At 36.2% G+C, this 17,241-nt stretch overlaps 1 protein-coding gene across 1 annotated transcript; it reads left to right on the forward strand.

Moving 5' to 3' along the window:
• Window positions 1-663: 663 nt before the first annotated feature.
• On the forward strand, window positions 664-11,639 carry LOC121406218 (alpha-2Db adrenergic receptor-like). The gene is made up of 4 exons (XM_041597243.1): window positions 664-1,115; window positions 8,170-8,383; window positions 8,889-9,648; window positions 10,390-11,639. Exons 1-4 carry the CDS (start codon window positions 1,021-1,023, stop codon window positions 10,617-10,619), a joined length of 1,299 nt encoding a protein of 432 aa, XP_041453177.1. The 5' UTR covers window positions 664-1,020; the 3' UTR covers window positions 10,620-11,639.
• The last annotated feature ends 5,602 nt before the right edge of the window (window positions 11,640-17,241 follow it).

Consider the following 17,241-nt stretch of genomic DNA (forward strand, 5'->3'; position numbering starts at 1 on the left):
GCTGAAAAAAAAATTCCGGGCCCCCCCCCTATTGGCGAAGGCTGGATCCGCCCCTGCTCACCGCTCTCTCCGTCTGTATACCCCCCCCCCAGCTCTCTTCTTACAAGTCCATTTGAAATCCTGTTTGTTCACATAACGTCACTTCAAAACATTTGCTATTTAGTCCTATATTTACTTTCAATAAACCCAATTGATGCGTCATTATTCTTCCCTAAAGTCGTATATTTGCATGTGCCTACGTTCTGTAACAAGGACGGATGCAGGATTTCATAAATCAGGGGGGGGGGTCGCTTTTTTTTTAGTTCGATGTGGATTACTTTTTCATTTCCTAACAAAACGACCAAGAGATCTCACTTAGAAAAAAAAGAAAGAAACGTCGCACTAAATGATATGAATTCTTGCATGTTATCACTTTTTCAAAGGGAAGGCGATGTCGATTTGGCTTTAGGGCATGTGACCCCTGCGTCTATGGATCCGACCTTGTTCTGGAACATTATCACAAATGTTTGAGTATTACTAAGCAAACACAAAAGGCACTATCAAAAGAAGGAACTTCCTCCATATAATGCCACGATCAAAATTCACATAACAAGAGGATATCATTGTGAAAAAGGGAATATCATAAACGAAATATGAAACTACGTTAGTCATGCATCTAACCGGTGGCGGCGCCCGTGTGTATCAGTAGAGGGGTCTTTAACTTGATAGCATTTTGGTACTGAGAGAACGTGGTAGAAGCAGAGGGGAGAAAGAAAATGGAGGGGTAATAATGTTAGAAAGAAAAGTGTGGGGTTAGAAAAAGAAAAGAAATGGTAGCATTGGCATGAGGGGGAGGCTGCGTCATCCCTCGGATCTTTGACACTTCTAATATCCTTTTCATTATTTGGCGCCTTGAATTCACGACTGCGGAAAAGGAACTCAACAATCACAGCCTATCTCTCACTGTATAGTTGGAGCAGATACCACATATTAAAATTTGATTTTTAACTTTTCATGGTGTGAAAAAAAACTAACCTAAAGATGGAGCTTCAGTCAACTCACACTTATAATATGACCGATGATGGGTCGAGGGATTACGACAGGCCAATTGTTTTATTGGTCTTGGAACTTACAAGGTAAGAATATAACTATTAGGATCATTCTTCTTCTTCTTCAAAATAGATGATGATAATGATGATGGTTATAATCAGTGGCGTAACTACGGTGGGGGCATGGGGGGGCACGTGCCCCCCCAATCGGCTGGCCAAAAAAAAAAAAAAAACGGGGAAAAGGAGAAAAAAGGGAAAAAGGAAGAGAAACGTAGTGGGGGAAGAAGAAATTGTTGTTTATCATAGTGTTATATCATGTTATATGACATAAGAAGCATTTTTCACAACTTTATGAAACGTTATTTGCTTAATTGTGTCTTCATTGTTCCTGGTGCTCGCAAAGACTTTTTAACGAGACATATAAAACTGCTGTACTAAAGCCTCCCGTTTTTAAATCATTATGCAACAAAATAATATATTTCCTCGCAATTAGAGTTATTATTGTTTTAAGTAGTGATATATTCTTCTTTTTCATGACTACTGAAAGTTATTGCCCTATTTTAAGGTCTTAATATAAAACATTTCCTGTCCGTGCTAACGTTCGCATTAGTGGATTGGTAAGATTTCTGCTCTTCATGAACTCCTAAAATCAGTCCATAAAATGTCAATTTTTCTGATCTGAATATCAAAAAATTTTAGCTCGCGCTTCGCGCTCGCAGTATTTCATCAGTGAGATGCGTATGATAATCATGATTACAATGACTTCAAAAAGTGCTCTATGTGTTTAGATAATTCTAACAAAATCAGCAAGCGCTTGGCACTCGCATTAGATGACTATGGTGAGATATGTATACTCTGACTTAATGGATTCGTAACTATAGTCCTTAAAATATCCATGTTTTGGGGTCAATATATACAAAAATTTCAGCTCCCGCTTCGCGCTCGCATCATTTGGTTAGTCAAATACGCAGGGTCTTAGAGAATTCATACAAACAACCCTTAGAATGCCCTCTTCAGGTCTATATTTCCTAAATGTTCAGCTCGCGCTTTTGCGCTTGCAGAATTTGATTAGAAAGATACGTATGATAATCATGATTACATGACTACAAAAGGTGCTTCATGACTGTGTTTGGATGTAATTCTAACAAAATCAGCAAAGTATGGCAGTAGCATTAGATGACTATGGTGAGATACTTATACTCTTAATGGATTCTAAAATATAATCCTTAAAATTTCCTGGTTTAGGGTCAATTTATACAAAAATTTTAGCTCGGGCTTCGCGCTCGCATTGTTTGTTTAACGAGACAGTTAAGTATCATGATTACAAAACAATTTGCTTATAATGTCATTTTTTAGCCCTCAATATAAAAAATTTTCAGCTCGCGCTTCGCGCTCGCATTATTTAATCAGTGAGATACATATTCCTTTGATGGAACTGCATGTCCTTAAAATATCTCTAATAGGTCAGTATACCTGACAAATGAGCGCGCTTTGCGCGCTTCCTAATAAGTGACCCGAAATTTTTGCTGGTGCCCCCCCAATGCCGTGACCCACGGTACGCCACTGGTTATAATGATGATGATAGTACAGGGCTGTAGCCAGGATTTTGCATGAGGAGGTTCAAAATTATCAGTGAACCCTTTCTAGTTCGATATCAGTACTGTTAATCCCAGGTCTGATGCAGCTTTCGCCAATATGGGGGGGGGGGGATTTATCTATTATCTATTACATTTCCCCGATCGGCTGCTTGAATGATAATGTGAGGGCAAGATCAGATTTGTATATGTTATGCATTCATGAAAAGTTAGCGTTCAGAGTAATTTCTTTTAATTGTGTTGAAGATGCAATACCATGGACCTACTGACATAAAAACAGGAAAAGTGTCTTGTTTAGGACTGCTTGCAGTGACTCATGAGAAAGATATGTATCTCACCAACAAAATATTGCGAAAAAGTTTTGATATTCTGCCCTGAAAACTTTTTGTACCGTTGATCAGGATGTTATCTCAATAAACAATCATGACAGATGCGAGTGAAAAGCGCGAGCTGAAAATTGAAATATTATAACTTGAAAACAGGGAAAAAAGGGTACCTGTTTCAATCTGTTTGTAATGCCTAATGAGGAGGATACATATCTCACCAAACAGGAAATGCGAGCACGAAACGCAAGCTGAAAATTCTGAACTGAAAGCTTATAATATTCTAAGCATTGAAGTGCGAGCTGATTTTTTTTTGTCATTAGGATCTGAAAATGATTGACAGTTTATGGAGGCTTGTAATAAAGAAAAAGATATCCAATAAACATTATTATTTCAAATTGATAGCTGAATATCTTGTGCGCATTTCAAGTCACATGACGAAGATTAAAGGTCATTGATGGTCAATGAACTTTGGCCGTGTTCGGGGTATTATTTTGTTAAATTGTCATAATAACTTAGAAACTTAATGGATTAACACATGTAATTCATGAGACATAGACATAAGGTAATCAAGTATGAATGATTGTTTTGCACACATCTTAGGTCACATGATCATGGTCAAAGGTCATTTTGGGTCAATGGACATATCATTTTATTGTGAGTGTTTTCTTTTGTGAATAATTGTTCAATAGCTGTTTTCAAAGTCAGCGATGCTGCTATATCGAATCGCGTAATGAAGGCAAGACTGCCAGAGGCGTTCTACTTGTTCTCTTTTTTTGGTTGATGCTGTTGGCCAGCGGCGGGGTTCCCATAACCCAGGGACCCCCCCCCCCCGGCTACGGCCCTGTAATGAATTATAACAATAGTAGTAATTATGATAGACAAATAAGCAGCTGGTAACTCCTTGGACCTTGGCTTGAGGGAATACATAATTATATTTGTAATGTGTGTCACAGTCGCGGCCAGGCACACAAGGGCAGTCCAGTAATTTCAAATCATTTCAATAAATATTGCAATTTTATTTTTTGCTTCCCCGTAAAAGTAAACAATTTCCCATCAAGGAAAGCAAAAATAATTATCATTACAATTTCGTATTGTAAGTCTGTATTAGGTAGGAATCTTTTGTCTGCAATCTGCAAAAAAATCTAATGGTGATATGACAAAGTACTGGGCTCCGTAATTATTAGCGAAATTGATCGCTAAATGAACTGACCAATCATGATCAAGTTTACACGCAAATTTGGCGCAAAATACTGACCAGGAACCAATCAGAAGTGTTCTTTCATATTTACAATTCATCGCAAGCCCAGCAGGCCTTACATACTTCCTGCTGGCGGCTTCGAACTTGTTTCAAGGGGAATCAGCGGGGAATCGGTTACTCCATCCCCAAAACCTCCTTGGTACAAATCGCATTAATTAATTTTTAGTGCGGGTCATAAATCTGTTTGTTTCGGTTCCTATCAAAATACGTGACATTATTATTGATCCAGCTTGCAAGTATCATGCTATTACTACCGGAACTCATCAAAATGGTGATTATTGGCTTTTGTTTATAATTACAATGCTTATTATGGTTTAGAATTTTCCTGTTCTTTGGTCTCAATGTGAAAATAAAATCAGCTTGCGCTTTGCGTTCGCAATATTACTAGAACGATATAGATGATCCTCTTCATCACATCCCTGCTTGTCAGTTAGTGCTTAAATCGTTTCATTTTGCAGTTTTGGGGGTAGATATACAAAATAAAGTCAGCTCGCGCTACGCGCTAAAGAATTTACTTTTTTAAGGTCTAAATATATACAAGCATGACAAGTGGAGCGCCTCTTGCAGTCTCACCTGCATTGCACGATTCACTATAGGAAGCAGTGCTGACTTTGAAAACTACTAAAAATAATTATTCACAAAAAACCACCATTCATATAATGATACAATACCTCATCATTTACCCTAAATGACACTTGACCTTGATCATGTGACCTAAGACTTGTCAGTGTTACTCGATTACCCCTATATGTTCACAATTTAGCTATATCCATAAACTTTGAAAGTTATGATGGTAATTCAACAAATACCCCCCAAATTGCAAAATTTCATCGACCTTAAATGACCTTTGAACTAAATCATGTGACTTGAAATTCAAATAGGATATTTAGTAATATTTTATTATCCCTATGGCCAAGTTTCATGAAATATGTCTATATACTTTCGAAGTTATGATGACATTTCAAAAACTTAACCTTAGGTTAAGATTTCGATATTGACTCCCCCAACATGGTCTAAGTTCATTGACCCTAAATGACCTTTGAACTTGGTCATGTGACCTGAAACTCAAGCAGGATGTTAAGTAATACTTGATTAACCTTATTATGTCCAAGTTTCAAGAACTAGGTTCATAAACTTTCTAAGTTATGCTGTCATTAAAAAAACAATAACCTTCTGTTAAAGGGGAATGAAACCTTTGGAACAAATAGGCTTGTGTAGGAACAGAAAAATCAAAGAATAAGAATATAGAAATTTTGAGAAAATAATGAGAAAGTTATGGGAATTTAAATATTACAATCACTAATGCTATGGAGATCCTCCCATTGGCAATGCGACAAGGATGTGTGATGTCACTGATGAACAACTTTCCCTTTGGTGGACTATAAAATGCCCTCAAAATGTCTCTTTTTGCTTTTTCTTATGATGATACAAACTCTTTATCCATGATGTATTCTTTAAAAATATGTATTACATGCCCTCATGTAGAAAGAACACGTGATCTATGGATAGATGTGATAAAAGAGGCAATTCAAGTGAAATATATACTAAAGTAATGGGGAGAGTTGTTCACAAGTGACATCACACATCTTTGTTGCATTGCCAATTTGCTATCTCCATAGCATTAGTGATCGCAATATTCAAATGCTCATAACTTTCTCATTATTTGTCAAATTTTTCTCAAACTTTTGTTGATCCGTTTCTTTGATTTTTTTTCTTTTCACACAAGCTATCTTTTTCCAATGGTTTCATTCTCATTTTAGATTTGATGGCTGCGCCGCCGCCGTATCAACTCGAGCTTTGCGATTGCAGATTTGTGAGATACCTGATACCTTGGTCACATTTGCTCTACGGCGGCCGTACGGCAAGTTGAAAACAGCCGTTTTATTAATTTTAATTCAAATTACCTATATATACATGTTGTTGGTACAGAAAATATAAAACGGCTGTTTTCGACTCGCCGTACGGCCGCCATAGAGCAGATGTGACCAAGGTATAAGCTCTTTATGAATTCCTAAACAATGCGAAATTATTTGTATTTTTTTTATCGTGCCTCCCCGTGCCGTGACCCACGGTAGCTCGCAGGGGGGGGGAGGAGATATAAAACCCGGAAAATAATATCAAAGGGTGGGAGAGTTCAAATATATGTATAAGCTGAGTTTGAATTCCATGCTTATTTTGAGCTTTTCAGAGAATTTCCTACACGTAATTAAATGCACTAAATTGTCTCATTTCTTTTCTCCTATGAGTGGATGAAACGTTTTAATCATCCCAAATATCATACCAACTGAAGATCATTACTCATATATATTCACTTCCACTACCATCATGACTATCTCCACAACCATCAACAATGTCACCATAATCATGTGCCGTACCACCACCACCAGTGGCGTAGACAGGTCCTTAGACCTGGGGGATGATCCCAAGCTGGGTCATATATATATGTATATATATATATATATATATATATATATATATATATAATATATATATATATATATATATATATATATATATATATAATTAATATATAAATATAAAGAATGAAGGAGATAACGTACTCGATAAAAACAAAATATCATGGGCCAAAGCAGACGAGTTAAAGATAACAAAATAACACGATCTGCCTCATGGATTATCTCGTGTGTCTTTTAATCACTTTGCTTTCAGCAATAAACAGGACATCCAGTAATAAACAAACTTCCTTGCACATTTTTCATGGCAGTAATCTTTTGTTTGATTAATGACAATGAGTAAAGATGATCATAAGAGAAATGTCATTTGTCGGCCTGTCTAGTTATCATCTTGGTCATGACAGTCCTGCTAAACAGAATAACTAGTATTCCTTATTTTACTAGTATAGTAGTATACTCTTTTAAAAGTAGCGATATTGTTAATGATCAAACGAATGAATCAACAACTAAAGGAATAAACAAATAAACAGCCAAATAACTAAAAAAATATCAATTACAATTATAGTAATAGGGGTAAAATAAAAAAAGCTCAACATTATATTTCTTATCCACGTGCAGATATGCGGACACTAAAATGATAAGCACACTCTGTTTAAACTGTTTAGACTGAAAATTTTCACCTTTCCTTTGCAAAGTAGGGGTTGAGGACATGGCCAGCAGGGAAAAGGGTCAGTGTATGTGTATAGGTAATTTCTTATTAATTCGTTTGAACAGTGTTAATGTGTTATGAAAGCAATTGCTCTGAAAGGGAGTGATTAAGCGACACTTTCTTAAATCTGTAATGAAATATTTTGAACTTATCTCCTTTGCAAATACATAATTATTATAAGGAAATGTACTTGGTGAAACTCTGAATAACGATCCTTAAATGTATATGACGACGCAAGACAGTTGTTATTACTTAAAACTTGCAAGTTGTAAATGCATATAAGATGATTGACTCTGAATAAAAGTCCAATTTTGATCATGTTTGTCATTGCTGTACGTTATGATTATTACTGCTATTATTATTGATTGATTTTAACTAGCATTCATTGCTTTATTACTGTATAGTTTTGCTTCTTCCCCCACAGAAACCTGGGGGGATGATTGTACACACCATCCCCCACCTAAAATTCTGGGGGGGATGCATCCCCCCATCCCCCCGCTATCTACGCCCCTGGCCACCACCATTGATCGCCACCGTCATCAACTAATCATCACCATCGCCATTACCACCATCTGACCATCACTATCATATACATCAGCACCATCGCCACCATGCACCACCACCATCATCATCAATCACCACCACCACCATCAGTACCGTCTCCATCTTCATCACACTCATCATCATCACAACGACCACCACCAACTATCACCTGCTGTAATGCTACTTTCATTAGCATCCGGGTCAGCAACCCTCCGTCATCACCATTGCCACTATCATCTTTGTCCCACCCACTAAACATGCTGAAGTTTTGATTAAATTCTTATTTTCTTTCCTAGTCTTTTTATCATCATGATCAGTGCCTTCGTAGCCAACATTACCGCTATCACCATCATCTTAAGTGTGAAGACTCTGAGACAAACACCCCACAACCTACTCATCCTAACCTTAGCTGTGGGTGATCTAGGCGTTGTCTTCACTAGTATGCCATTCTCCGTCATATCTTCATTAGATGGTGGACATTTTCTTAAGACTCATCACGGTGTTTGCACGGTATGTCAGAAAGGCATGGAGGTCTATATAACCAATTTTGTCACCTTTATTCTTCTTGTCTCCTATCCTGGCGCCACCCTATCCCTGAAGCCCCGTACACTGATGAAAGTTAAACACCTCAATCCAACAATCTAATATAGCACAATGACATTCTCATTTTGCATAATATTGTATTTATCCTTTTTAAGATAAAAATGCATGGCACTGGTAAACCTGAATTAAATTCCACGACACAATATAGGACGCCACTGCATGACACTTGTACAATGAAATCAATAGACAGAAATAGATCTCATCAGTAATTATGTTTTATTAAAGGCTATGGTAAGAGCAAATTTTCCTCTTTATAGTTTGAGGCTACATACTTCGCGAATTAATTAGTTTAGTAAGATTGTCGCTCTGATAAAACGCCTATAGCAGAATCTTTAATACTTTCATAATTCTGCGATGTATGACTCATCAAACTTATTTGTTATCTCTCACACTCTCTGGTTGATTTTAACAGTTTAATGGTTTCTGTGTGATCATGTTCTCACTCTTCAACTTCACAACCATAGTCGCCATTGCAGTAGATCGTGTCTTCATCGTCACTTCGGCAAAGATACTTCAGAATGGTCGTCTCAGGGTTGGTATCATGATCGTCTTCATCTGGTCATTTTCAATCGCTATTGGTCTGTTGCCCGTCACGGGGTTGGTCTCGACGATGATATACGTCCATTATACTCGTCACTGCACGTATAAGGATGACGAGGAGGACGACGAGCGATTTCGCATCGCTATGCGGACCATCATCAGTGGTTTCGTGCTGCCGGCATTGACGGTCTGCTACTCGATCATCGCGTATTTCCTCTGGAAGCAGAAGCAGAAGTTGAGGGCACTTCAGGGGCTTGGAGGTAATCATCGTAAACAGATGGAGAAGGTTACAGACAGGTCAAAGACTTCATCTTCTACGGCAATCACCACCGATGCATCCTGTCCGTCTACGACTGATGGCTCGATTGCAGATGAGGCTACAACTCAGACAGATTCGGCTACCATCCCTCAAGAAAAGCGTGATAAGATTGTCGCGCGGGCATCACCAAGAAGCAGCACTTCTGTTGATCAAGAGGTTGAACCCAGCAATGAGGAAGGGGACCAGTCTCCATCTTCAGTCGTTAGTGAACTTACGATGGAAGAGAGAAGCAGAGACAACAATGTTGATACTGCTTCCACTGTCAAAAGAGAAAAGAAAAACTTCGAGGTGCAGAAACGAGTGGCTCTTATAGGTAGGTTAACATAATAAGTAAATTGAAAAACAATTGAAAAAGGGTTATATAATTGACGTCACGTTACTTTGATTCTTTTTTAATTAAGAGATATAATGATACGTATAGATTCATTATTTTATAATATTTTCTACATTTAATTTGCACGGCTAACATTTGTCAAAAGATTACTGAACGGTGGTAAATGGACTGGCTAATGTCATCAGAGTAAAGTGAATAAATAATAATCAAATAAACAACACGTCATCAAAATTTGGGCATGAGTTTAAAACCAAGAATGAAGGAAAATGGAACAGAAGAGATCAAAATACATGATATCAAATCAAATTGAGTCACATTTAAAATGAGTTTGCTTCCTATCAAGAAAAGATGTCGCCTCCCCTGGATCTACTATTTTGCATGGGTACCCGGCATGGGCAGTCCCGAGATCCTAAAGAGAAATAATCTTAAGGAAGATTGACGCATAATCATATTGGCTAAGTTGGGAGGGGCGGTTATTTTAGAGGAGCTATGAAATAATCATGATAAACGTGCTTACACAATCGCAATCACCCCGACGGCGGCCTTATGGCGAGTCGAAAACAGTCGTTTTGTACCAGATACATTATTGTGGTTTGAATAAAAATTAATAAAACGGCTGTTTTTTACTCGCCTTAGGTGAAATGTGACTGCAACATTAGCAATCTCAACAGTAGCTAGAAAGTTGAATGAGGTTTTTATTTCCTTTTATCTCAATCACAGGGTTTCTGTTGGTGCTGTCTCAGATCTTTTGTTGGGGACCTTTCTTTCTTGTTCGCGCCATGTCAGCAGATGTCTCTGAAAGTGTAGGCGTGTTTACAATGTGGTCGGCTTACTGTGTCAATGTTATTAACCCACTCATCTATGCATTCATGAACAGGCGAGCTAGGAAAGAACTATTCACCTACTTCAATATCATCAAGAAGAAACTTCAGTGTAGATTGGATCGTTAAAAAGACTCTCAAACATAATGAGCAGAGTATGAATCTGTAATATGTTGTATTGTATTTTTGTCTTAAGCGTATCCCGCATAAGCCTCAGCTTTTAGGGTATATATTATACACCTTCTTTAAACTCAACATGTACATATTTATATTCTTCATGGGTTGATGTTTGTATGTTAATATTTACGAAAATGTAATGAAATGGAAGAAAATATATGTTTGTTTGAATTGAATTGAATCGTATAATTCCCATAACCGAGAGATCATATTGCAAATTTAAACAGCGATTAATTAAAAACAAATAACAAAGATTCACTGAAAAAAAGTTTGAAAAATTCGTTTTTTATTGATTCTTTGTCTAATTTTGTAATATTCTAAGTTAATATAAATAACCTTGTGATTACAACTTCAGATTGTTCTCAAAGAATTTCTTTCAAATGCTGAAACGATGGCATGTAATATATAACCGCTCTCCCTTTTAAATTTATAGGTCTCTATACACATCGTTTACATTAAATGGATATTATATGATGCGTGTTTTAACACCAAGAAGTCATTTAGGAGTTTATGGGTACTCAGTTTTGGTTTCGATGGCAATTCATACTCAAATGTATAAGGTTACATGTATCATAGACCCTACAATGCATGTATATTGTCAATGCAATGATAATCCAATGTTATTGTATGTTATGTTGTCGGTTAATGTAACGTTACGTTATGCTGTGTTTTGTTGCCCTAGCTACGTCATGTTGTGGTGGCTTGTTTTATGTAGATCCTATACATGTATACATTCGGATTTAGGGTTTTATCACTTTTGCATGGGTTTGATATTATCCAGCTATGCCAGTTTAAATCGAATCCTTCGTTTTTATTGAAACCTAAAGATTTATCTTCGAATATTTTAAAATGAAAAAAATATACACTTCGAGCTAAGATGGACTTCTTAATTCAATAGGTCCGTAGTGGGTTTATCTTGATTTATTTTGAATTTCGCATACATTCGTAATTCCGAAGCTTCGTTATTCCGAAGGTTCGTGTAATTCCGAAGATTCGTAATTCCGAAGATTCGTTAATCCGAAAACGAAATGAGGTTCGTAATTACGAAGGTTCGCTAGTCCGAAAACGAAGTGAGGTTCGTAATTCCGAAAGTTCGTTAATCCGAAAACGAAATGAGGTTCGTAATTCCGAAGGTTCGTTAGTACGAAAATGAAATGGTTAGCGAACCTTATTTCGTTTCCGGATTAACGAACCTTCGGAACATCGAACCTTATTTCGTTTTCGGATTATCGAACCGTCGGAATAACGAAACTTCAGAATAACGCCACAAATGTTCGGATTAACGAACCCTTTTACGTTTTCGGATTAACGAACATCGAGGTATAGGCAATTTACGTGTTTCGGAATTACGAACCTTCGGAATAAAGAACCTTCGGAATTACGAAGTGTAACCTTAACATTTAAAGTATAACAGCCCGATCAGCTATCCAATAAAGTAATATAAACGATCAAAATTAAACAAGATATCGACTGATCAATCAATATTTCGAACAATCATCCATCTGATAAATCATCAGATTATTCCGATCAGTAATAAATGAACTACATCAATAGGCCGAAATAAAATGCCTTTGAATTATTCTAATCAACTACTTCTGAATCTGAAAACAAATAATAAAGAACAAATAAATATTGTTGGGAATGAGAGTAATCATAAAGCTGTTTTCTAATTCTTACAGAATGTATGCCAGAAATCATGATCTGATGGTATTGGTCCTTACGAGGTCAGCATTTCGCATTTCCTAATGATCATCGATCTATATGTATTTACCCTAAACGTATAGGTCTATAATCATTTGGTATTATTTCAACTGGGAAGTAGCAGTGGTATACGTAGAATCTGCGAAATAATGATAAAGGATTATTTGTCTTCATCTTAGAAATCTAGTTTAAAGTATGCAAATATTTCACTGCACAATGAATGTCTATCTTTTATTCTTCACGTATCTCATAATAACTGTGATTGCAGTTTATGTAATTATAAGAAAAAAAAAATTATTCAAGTTATTTTGCAATTACTTTTAGTTTACCATTAATGTTATACAATAATAATTAACTGCCAAAGTTGGATCACATAATGTTTTTTTTTTTGTTTATATCATAACCTTTGCATCACAATAATTGAACGTTTCAAGCTATCAAATTCTTTGTCTGATATTTTATCTTTGCAATTATTTTATATTCAACTGTAATGAAAAAAAATCTTTATATTGAAAAGTGCAAATGCCTAGTAACGTGCAGTTAATCTCAATGCAAAATAGAACTAACAGGAAGTAGAAAATCAAAGAGAACAATGATGGGTCCTGGATACTATTCTAAACAGTAAAACAGTTGTTCGAGTGACGGGCTATACAGTAAAAAATGCACGTTGATTAAGTCTGTTACTCCAACAACAAGTTGTTTGAACTTTTTTTAATTGTTTAAACTTCTTAAACAACTTGACTAAAAAGTTTAAACAGTATAGTTGTTCGAGTGACGGGCTTAAAAAACGTGGTTAAAATTTTGAACAGCATTTTTAAAGTGTATAAGATTTTGGCTTTTGATTAATTTGTTAATACTCTAGGCCAGGCTATATCATTTCAGGTTTTATGTACACTTTGGATTGTGAGTGATATATTTTAAAAAATATGAACGACAAAAGTTGTTAAATTGTGCATTATACTCCTGGGTAGATCTTTGAATGCTTGTGCTGGTGATTTTACAGTGACTATAAGTAAATTAGATATTAATAGAAGGAGGGGGGGGGTGGGAGTATTATGATCGACATGTAGAAGAGAAGATATAGGAGGAAATAATTATTGAGAACATTCTCATTAAAGTCGCAAAAATACATTGTCGGTAGGACACTTGATAATGACTTGTCTATGACAACTTCTTGTCAAAATTTTGAAAATTTATTTTAAAGAGAGAGAGAGAGGGGGGTGACGGGGCGCTATATTTATTTATTTATCATGTCCATGGTTTATCTAAGTATATGGCTAACAATATCGACAAAATATAGAAACAAACAGAGAGTGAGCAAAGAGTTGGTCTTGATTCAATTCAATTCATTTATTTTCTCTTTCAATCTTTTTACATTGACAATGATAGTTCAATATACATATTTACAAAATATAACATTTAAATCATTTTTATAATACAATAATACCATGAAATCGAAAGAGAAGGAGACCAACTAAAAAGCAGAGCTTGTAGGGTGAAGGCCCCCATTCATAAGTACATTTTATGAATAAAAAAATAAGATAAAATGGAGAATAAACAATTTCTATATATATATAATTAATAAAAAATAAACAAATAAATAAATAGTAATAAAAATAAATGAATAAGTATACACTCTATACAGAAATCATAAAACGATTAAACATATATACAAGGAGAAATTAATAAACATATTTACATGTTAAGTTCTGAATTACATTACTTTTTGAAGAAACGATAATCTAATATGAATTCAGAAGATATTTTTTAAGTATTCCTTTGAAATTTTGTATTGAATTACATTGTATAATATCATTTGAAAAAGAATTCCATAATTTTGGACCAGTAAAAACAAATGTCTTCTGTGCAAACGATGTTCTATTTAGAGGTAAATGAAAGGAACTCGCCTGGCGAGTGAAGTGCTTATGGATTGTATCATTTTTTTACAAACATATCATTAGAAGGTAATGGTAATTGTTTATTGATAAACTTGTACATTAACTGTCCGAGTTGAAAAGAATATAAATCTTTAACCTTCAAGACTTTATTTCTCATAAACAGAATATTTGTATGTGCCCTGAATTCTGCATGATTAATAATACGAATTACTCTTTTTTTGTAGAATAAAAAGTCTATTAATTTGAGAATTAGCTGCGTTACCCCATGCAACAACTCCGTAATTCAAGTAAGGTAAAATTAATTAGTAAGGTAAAATTAATTGATGAGCAAGACTATTCGATGACAGGGGCAGATTCAGGATTTACAGAGCCTGCATGATCAAGGGTCCCCATCTAAAAACCCAATTAATCTAACTGTCAATCAGCATATGCCTAATACCACGAATAACCCGTTGGTACAAATTGTCTATATACTTATTTTTATACTTTGTCAAAATCACTAAAAATGAAAATGATCTATCAGCAGTTCAGAGACATAAACAGAAACAGTTCATCTAATATAGACTAGGCGTATATGGCGCCAGACCAAGTGGATATTAGATGAATAGCCTAAATGGAAAATTGTAAACGGGCTAAAGGGCAATCAGACTAACATGACTAGTATATAGACGAAATGATGGCAGACAAAATTAGGGTTAGAGCTCGTTGGATTAGACGAGCGGGTAGACCAATTGGGAATTTATCTAAATAATAACTTTCGCATAATTATGATCAAACAATCAGAATAGCCTATCGGACACTTATTTAAAACAAGAATTTAGACACATAACATGGTGAAATGGGGTTGTATTAGAAAGATAATCTTCAGCGATGAAATAAAAAAATGGCGTATGAAAGAGACCGTTACTGAGATTGGCAATTTTTAGATAGGATAAAAGGGCAATTATTAGAATGAAAAGAGGGGCACAATCGATGCACCGTGCCCGTATAGAAGGATAGGCCTATCTGAATTTGGGGATACTAAAAGCTTTTTAAGGTCATAAGGTGAGGGGAGTTGATAAGTGGAGGTGGGTATTGCGCCCCATGCAGCCGCGGTGCACGATTCTAAATTGGAGGGGGGGGGCAGGCTTGGTGATTGATCTTAGAAATTTTCGATACTGTTGTTACTTTCGGTTTCGCACACAACGATGATAAGCTTTGAAGGCACCCATCCCCTTCTCATTCAATATGGCTAAGAATACGGGGCAAACAATGTACATACAATACCATCACTTTTGTTGATGGTGATAGACGTGATCACGTTACCCCCCCCCCATCGGTTTTAGGGTATAGGCCTAATATCGACCAGTCATATTTGACTATTAGTTACCGCCAATTTTCCTCCTTTCTTCTCTTTTCTTTTCCTCAATCTTTACTCTCCCATTTTGAAAGTATACCCCCTTGATTTCGATCTTTACCCGGATCATGTCCCTTCTTCGACGCCGTCCCCTGAGACATTCGTCCTGTCTCTTCGGTGCAGACAGGGCCTGGCTCCCTTTGGGATACTCTATCGTGAAACTCGAAAAGAAATAGAATACAGTATAAGAATCCCGGGGGGGGGGGCACTTACATTGACGAGTGGATACCATGCGCGACCAGAAAAACACGTAAAAAGGATGTCCTTTTCACGATAGGGCACGTTACGTACGTAACGTGATAAGGGTGTCAAAAACACAAAAATAATGAAAAAAGGGTATCTATTTCGCTAGGAAAATTACGTGTTTAGGGTCGAATTTGCGGGGATGATAAAACAAAATTAAAATGTTTTATAAAGGATGTCCTTTTTTCCACAACACTTCGTGTTTAAGAGTCCATTTTGCGCGAGGTGTAGTAGGTGGGATCGTACTAAACCAAATAAGGTAAAGCCGACGACCGAATGACCCGTAACAATAAAACATTCCTGTACTTGTTTAGGGGTTCATTTCGGGGAATATAGCTAACAGTATCGTTTTGTTTCCAATACTTGTTAAGGGTAGGGTTTCACACGCCAATACTTGTTAAGGGGTGCATTTTCAGAATATGGAAATTACGTGTTTAGTGTGCTTTTCGAGACCCCATGGTCGCGCATGGTATCCACTCGCTCACCCTTTCAGGCTGGTTTGCTTCGCAAACCAGTAGCAGATCCCACCTCACGAGCCATTCAGAGTCTTCATAGCAGACTAGTGGCCCCCCGGGATAAGAATTTAACTACTGAGGAATCTTTTCTCATGGAAATGATTTCCGCCTGTTTTCGCATATGCCTATAACACATTATCGTTTTTGGCAAATTAAATAAAAAAGTGATAAACTTGTATACTGTTATATGGGGAAATTTACATTGAATATAATTTGACATTTATGAGGGCAACAAGCAAGCTGGGCTTTAATGATTTTACTTCTATAGTGATGGTCAACTTCCTTTACATTATGGTAATCATAGCTATTTTGTAAGTAAACTTGCTCCATGGAAGACCAGCAGCAATACATAATTGCAGCTGAATATGGATTACCAGCCGTATAATTAACTTTATTCCTTACCTTTTGTATTATTTTATCTTAACATTGGCCTCATCATCTCATGTTATATGTATATGTACTTAATTGTATTTGTTATTTTATGTACGGAAATAAAACAAACAAATAATAAATGAAATGGTGCGTTTTCTACTTAATAAATCGAAGAAGAAAAAAGTAAGATTACCATGGAGGTGATGTTAGTACATTTTTTCTCTCTCTCGCTCTCGTCTAATTAAGTGCGAGCATTTTTTTTTGGTAGTTGAAAGACTGAAAACATGGTGCCCGAAAACGTATTTCAAGGAATGTGTGATAATTTGAGAGACTGGAAGCCTATGGCGAGCTAGCGAGGTGAGCGAGCCTTGAACATATTGCTCCATTCGTTAAAAATACTAGGCCTAGATCTAGGTCTATAGTAAGAAAAGAAACAGATTATTTCATTC

This window comes from Lytechinus variegatus, chromosome 1, assembly GCF_018143015.1.
Source record: "Lytechinus variegatus isolate NC3 chromosome 1, Lvar_3.0, whole genome shotgun sequence".
NCBI lineage: Eukaryota > Metazoa > Echinodermata > Echinoidea > Temnopleuroida > Toxopneustidae > Lytechinus > Lytechinus variegatus.